A 6,387-nucleotide genomic window follows, 5' to 3' on the forward strand; every position below is an offset into this window, starting at 1 on the left:
ATTCTTATATTTATAACAAAATGTATGTGATATTAATATGCAGTCTTTGGCTAATGTCCAAGTTATAAAACACAAAAGACCACGCAGTCTCTTTCTTCCTTGACACTGCTCCTGCAGGCCCCTCAGCTGCAGCCCTGTTACCATAGTAAGCACTGCTGGACGTTTATGAGAGCCCGGGGATGCACAAATGCAAGAGGTGTTTAGGAAAGCTGAAATTCTGGAGGAAGTGGTTTGAGGGGGAAAGCAGGCACTGGTAGCATCCCAGGAAGGTCATTTTTCAACACATTTCCAGAAATGGTCTGAATTTTAACTTTTCTTCAAAGGCCTGTCACTGAAATTAATAAATAATATTTTGAATACAGTAGGTAGTCACATAACAGTGCATAGGGATAGGTGTCTTTTTCTCCTAACTACTGACTGAAAATAGCTAAAATGAGAGTTAATAGAGAGTAGAGGAAATAGGTGGTGCTACTGGTAAAAAACCTGACTGCCAATGCAAGAGATGTAAGAGATGCAGGTTCGATCCCTGGGTCGGGAAGATCCCCTGGAGAAGGCAACGGCAACCCACTCCAATCTTCTTACCTTGAGAATCCCATGGACAGAGGAGCCTGGCAGGCTATGGTCCATAGGGTTGCACAGAGTCGGACACAACCGAAGCGACTTAGCAGGCAAAGGAAACAGATGACAGTCTCCACACTTAAAGACTGTCATTTCCTAAGATCTGCAGGCAGAAAGAAGAAATAGAGAAGCACCCATGCAGCTGAGGTTCAGTTCTCTTAGTACTTTCAGATTACAAACTTTAAAAAATGTACCTTTTCCTAAGGTCTATTTAAATCTAAAAAAGACCATATATAACTAAATCACTTTGCTATACACCTGAAACTAACACAACATTGTAAATCAACTATACTCCAACTAAAAATTATATATGTATATGTACACACACACACATATATACATCTTTATTTAGAACAAATATTTGAAGCTAGTGTAACAACTTGAGCAAGCCATGAATGATTTTTCCTCCTCTGTTAACTAATTTTCTCCATGATTCAGGGGTCTCCTGAGTCGCGGGGAGCATGTAGGTGGGCTCCCTTGTGTCATGGGAAATATGCAAAAGATCATCCAGAGAGCCATGGGAACCAGCCGGCACGGGTCCATTTTGTGGGCTAATTTTTTAAAAATCTACTGAGGTGTAATTTACATGCAATAATAGTGCATCCATTTTAGGAGTACTGTTTAATGAGTTTTCAAGATATTTGAACATTTGCATGACTTTTAATATCTGTATGTTTCCTAGTGTAGCTAACAGTACCAGTCAGCGGCCTGGCAAGAAATAGATGGCCAGTTACACTGGATAATTTGAGAAGAGGGATTGTTTACCAAGGCGCGGGCATGGTGTAGGGAAGGCACAAGATGGTTCCCTGTAGCAAGGCCAGACAGCTGTTCCCACTCCATCTGTGCGGCAGAAAGGAGGAAGCAACCACCAGAACCCAGGAAGAGGCTCTGGTGTGAGGGAGCCGGTGTGAAGGGTGCGCCCTCACGGGAACTCTGACTTTCAGTTGAGAGGCTTAGCCCACCAAAACATGCCATAGGACCCCTATTAATTAACCTGATGAATAATAACATAACCCTAGTGTCTTGATATGACACACCTATATTATCTAGCCAGGAGCTTGGGCATGGCTGTGTTTTCTGCTAGGGTCTCACCAGGCTGCAGTCAGTGTGTCGGCCAGGGCTAATCTCGTTTGGAGGCTCCACTGGGAGAAGGATCCACTCCCCTGCTTGCATGGTTGTTGGCAGCTTTCCCTTCCTTGCAGTTGTGGTACAGAGAACTTGAGATTTTTTTCTGACTCTTGGAAGGAGGGTGCCCTCAGCTTCTGGAGCCCATTCACAGTTCCCTGCCACGTGAGGCGTGGCCTCAAAACACTTTTTTTTAACCAGAATAATCAATCTGGGAAGTCAAAAAGGTGCAAAGGGGAAGAATAAGTACCAAGGGGGCCCAGAAGTAGCAGATCCCAGAAAAATATCAGCAAGTGTTCATCTGTAGAAGGTGAGGGCCCATTCTGAGTCGGAAGCCCCATGAGTGGATCCCAGAACAGAGAGAGAAGGGCAAAGGCAAGAGCGTTGGAGAGGGTGGCAGGGGCAGGTGGAAAGGTCAAAAAATTACATAGGCTCAGTGGTGGCAGATTTAAGAGAGGGAATCCCTTTAGAAAGCAGAGGCAGTATTTCTTGGTAGCAGCTGCTGGTGAGCAAGGAAAGGAAGGACGTGAAAGGGGTAAGAGACTGCCAGAAACAGAATGAGATTCTAGAGTTGATAGGGGAAAATAAGAGTAGCTGGAATATTGTGAGAGAAAAAAAGAGCCATGGGAGGTGCCTTACTCTATCATAAAACTTCAGTGACTAAAATAATGTGCTATCAAGGCCTGAGTGGATAGCATGCCTGTGAAACTAAACAGGAAATCCGGATATAAACTCTAATGTGTATGGAAACTTAGCTTATAAGTAGGTTCTCAGATTAGTGGCAATAATGGGTTTTTTTTTTTTTTTTTTAATAATGGGTTTTTAAAATATGGTGTTGGGGAAATTGAATAGACAGTGAAAAAAAAATAATGAAGTTGGACAATACTTACCCCTACACCAGGTTAAAGATCAAATGAGTCAAATATTGAAATGTAAAAAATGAAACCATATAAAATATACATGTATTAAGGGGGAAAGGTAACATTTTTATAGCATGAAGAAAATTCTTTCAACAACAAAAAAATCAGTCCACTTTTTCAAATGTCTGAAAAATTAAACTATCTGAAAGTCAAAAACTTTAGCATGGCAAAAAAAAAAAAGCCTTGTAGTTAAAGTCAAATGATAAATGGCAAACTGGTGTCAAAATACAAGATCTGGGAATTCTCTAGCAGTCCGGTGGTTAGTACATACCTGTGCCACGGTAGTCAGGTGATTAGCATTGCTCGAAGCAAACAGGGAAGTGTGATGGTGATGTCTGTGCAGAAGTGTTTACTGGCCTGAGACCACTGATGATTAGCTGACTTTCAAAGCGTGAGGCTGTCACTGATTGGTTGGTTTTCAGATATGTATTCAATGAACCAAATTGTCATTGATTGATTAGACAGGTTTATAACCGGTTCTGGTGGTTACTTATTACCATGACTATCAAACAATCACTTTTCCTACCTGTGTGGGGGGACTCATTTCTATAGAGAAATTTTTTGTAACTAATTACTAAGAAAAGGTCAATCTTCCTAATTACATTAAGAGCTCATAGGAATGGAGAAGAAAGTCTAACAACCAATAGAAAAATAAGCAAAAAATGCAAACAGAAAATAAATACAAATGGTCTCGGAACACTGAAGAAAAAAACCTCTCCCTCTTGCCTCCTTGCAGCCGAGAAAGCAACATAGGTCACCAGCAGCTCTACTGGAGCCATCCGAGAAAATCCGGCCAGGGTTCTCGCTCTTGCCGGGTCTGCTCAAACCGACACCATCTGATCCGGAAATACAGCCTCAATATGTGCTGCCAGTGTTTCCACCAGTATGCGAAGGACATTGGCTTCATTAAGTTGGACTAACTGAACTTCCTTAAATGGATCATCCAGCACATCTACCTTAACAATACTAGCTCTTTGTATATAAAATAGAAGTTTTAAAAACTTAAAAAAAAAAACCCTCAATCTCAATTAAAATAAATGTTTTCTGTAAAGTAATTAGCCTCCAACTAATAAAAATAAATGAAAAAAAAGAAATGTTTCCTGTAGCAACTGCTGTCAAGACTCTGGAGAAAAACACAACCGAATTCCGTAAAATTAAACTGTCAAAATAACTTTTGACTTTTAGAGACAATTTAGTGCAGAAGCCACTAAATTTAATTTAATATATTTTTAAAAAATGTTATTAAGTGTAGCTGATTTATAATGTGGTGTTAGATTCAGGTGTACAGAACAGTTATATATTTTTAATATATATTATATATATACTTTTTCAAGTTCTTTTCCCATATAGTGTATTATAAAATATTGAGTGGAGTTCCCTGTGCTATATAGTAGGTCCTTGTTGCTTGTCTGTTTTATATATAGTAGTGTGTATGTGTTAACCCCAGCCTCTAATTTATCCTTCTGCCCAAGAAGCCACTAAATTTGGAATAAATGTTTCAGTATAAAATACGTAATGCATGAATTATTTTTTTAAGCCAAAAGAGGCATGATTGTGTTTCAGCTCCCATGGTAGATTTTGCTATTATGCAAAATTAAAATGACCACTTCTTCCCAACCAGAGACCTGAGTCTTAGGTAATTAGACCTCTTCTCTACTTTTTGGTGTGTGACCTACTATCAGCACCAAAAAAAAAAAAAAAAAGAAAAAGAAACGAAACTTCTAAAAATAAACTAGTTAAATTCATGTTATTTTTAGTTTTATACAAGTAAAAGCTTTAAATGTTAAGTTTTCTAAGCATTTTCCAATAGAATCAAGTACATTTTTGGGTTTTTTTTTTTTTTTTTTTTTTTTTCTGGTGAGAACATTTATGTTCTTTTTTTTTTTTTATTTTTCAGTGGGTTTTGTCATACATTGATATGAATCAGCCATAGAGTTACACGTATTCATCCCGATCCCCCCTCCCACCTCCCTCTCCACCCGTGAATCAAGTACATTTTTTGTTTACAATGTGCTTTTCCAAGCAGAATCGTTTTTTGAGATCTTGAGATTTTTGAACACTGTTTTCAAGTCAGTGAACTTAGAATGCAGTTGCATAAACTATAGCACATCAAGCTCTTTGGAAGTAGATTCTCTCATATTAAAAGCAAATTGATGTAGTATTATTTTAGTGCCTCTTGCTAAGATTATTACATAATTCTTGTCATCTAATTTTTTTTTTGCAGTCTAGAATTACTCTGGAGAGTTACTTCATTATGATCTATTTCGATTACTAAAATGCCCTCCTTTAAATCTTATCCTGGTGTTCTATTATTTCTAGGATATCTTCCTAAGAGCTATAGAAATTTAGTGATGATATCTGATGGCCTTAATTTTCTGTAGAGGAAATTTCAGAGAGGGGTTCTTGGTATTCCTGTGGGTGAAGAATTAGAAAGCTTGTAGGGACTCAGGACAGTGGTGGCTTCAGGTGATTGTTAGTCTGTGTATAACAGACTTGAGAAACCTTACTCTCTAATCATCAGTTCTGGTTGAGATGGGGACACTCAAGTAGAATCAGAGCAATAGGTACTGAACAACCGGCAGGGCTTTCTACAGGTGCTTGGGAAGGTTCTCCAGTTTACCTCCATACATTCTTAATGAGGTTTTACCTCTCCTGGGCATTTGTGTTTGAGCATCATTTCCCATACGCATTACTCCATCTTGTCAGGATAGCTTTCCAATTTCGTGCCTTAGAGATTTCAAGACGTTTTTGTCCCAGAACCCATTAAAGCAAAACTGTTGTGCTTGTTTTCCCTCCTCTTATTATCTCCTGCCTATTTTCTGAAGCCTGTCATTCCAAACTCTCCTGGGATATAAAAAACACCATTTCCAGGGACTTCCCTGGCAGTCCAGTGGGTGAGGTTTCAAGAGATCCCACATGCTGCCAGGACAAAAACCCCCCAACCCCACTTTTCCAGACTCCTTCACCACAAGCTTCCTGTTAAGTGCTATTAAGAGGTAACTAGGAGGAAAGGGGAAAGGGGACATTTCTTTGCGGCTCCTCTCAGTGTTGGCAGTTGATCCCAGCTTCCAAATGCCTTCAACTCCTGTAGAACCCTTTCAGAGCCCCAGCAGTAGCTGGGAGGTGTTTCTCAAAAATCTGAACACCTAGTCTGCAGGATTCACTTTCCCGTACATCCTGAGCACCTACATTCTAGTAACCAGAATCCTTCCCATGTGTTTCCCAGCTTTGAGGGTGGTAGCCACTTCCCAGTGATCATTTTTGGGTTATCTGTGTTCCCTTTTGTTCCAACACCTGTCTAACCATTTTTCTATACTGCACACTCTGTTCAAATACCTATTAGTTTTCTTCAGTGGATTGTGATCCATAAACCCAGTATAACCTACATCTGTCTAGTATAAACTGACCAGAAAGTGGGATTCTAATCCTGCAGTAAAAAACAGACACCCAAACCTTTTATGGGTTTTAAGAGATGAAGAGGAATGATACAAACAGTGGATAAACTCAATTTATGATCCCTAACTGAGTGAAAACCTGGACTGAACTAATATCACAGAGCCTAAATGCAGCAGTCTGGGACCACAAAAGCCAAGTTGAAGAGAAATGTAAAGTGAAATATAAAGTAAGAGAAAGAAGGGTCCTCTCAGTTGAGTTCAGGGTCCATGTTGCTCCAAGTCCTGCCACAAGGCAACTTACATTGAAGGGTTAAAAAAAAAAGACAAAA

At 39.5% G+C, this 6,387-nt stretch overlaps 1 protein-coding gene across 3 annotated transcripts in view; it reads left to right on the forward strand.

Annotated features, from left to right (window-relative positions):
* Positions 1 to 6,387, forward strand: part of LOC136173730 (small ribosomal subunit protein uS14-like) — a 74,901-nt gene that overhangs the window by 19,807 nt on the left and 48,707 nt on the right. For 2 of the 3 annotated variants that reach the window (XM_065943589.1, XM_065943590.1), the window contains one exon: positions 3,400 to 3,926. The exons of the other annotated variant lie outside the window; for it this stretch is intronic. In XM_065943589.1, coding sequence (XP_065799661.1) covers positions 3,400 to 3,583 — 184 coding nt within the window. In that variant the 3' untranslated portion in view covers positions 3,584 to 3,926. Of the gene's footprint in view, positions 1 to 3,399; positions 3,927 to 6,387 lie in introns of those variants that run through there. 3 annotated transcript variants of the gene reach the window in all.

The sequence above is a fragment of the Muntiacus reevesi genome, chromosome 8 (genome assembly GCF_963930625.1).
Source record: "Muntiacus reevesi chromosome 8, mMunRee1.1, whole genome shotgun sequence".
In the NCBI taxonomy this organism is placed as follows: domain Eukaryota; kingdom Metazoa; phylum Chordata; class Mammalia; order Artiodactyla; family Cervidae; genus Muntiacus; species Muntiacus reevesi.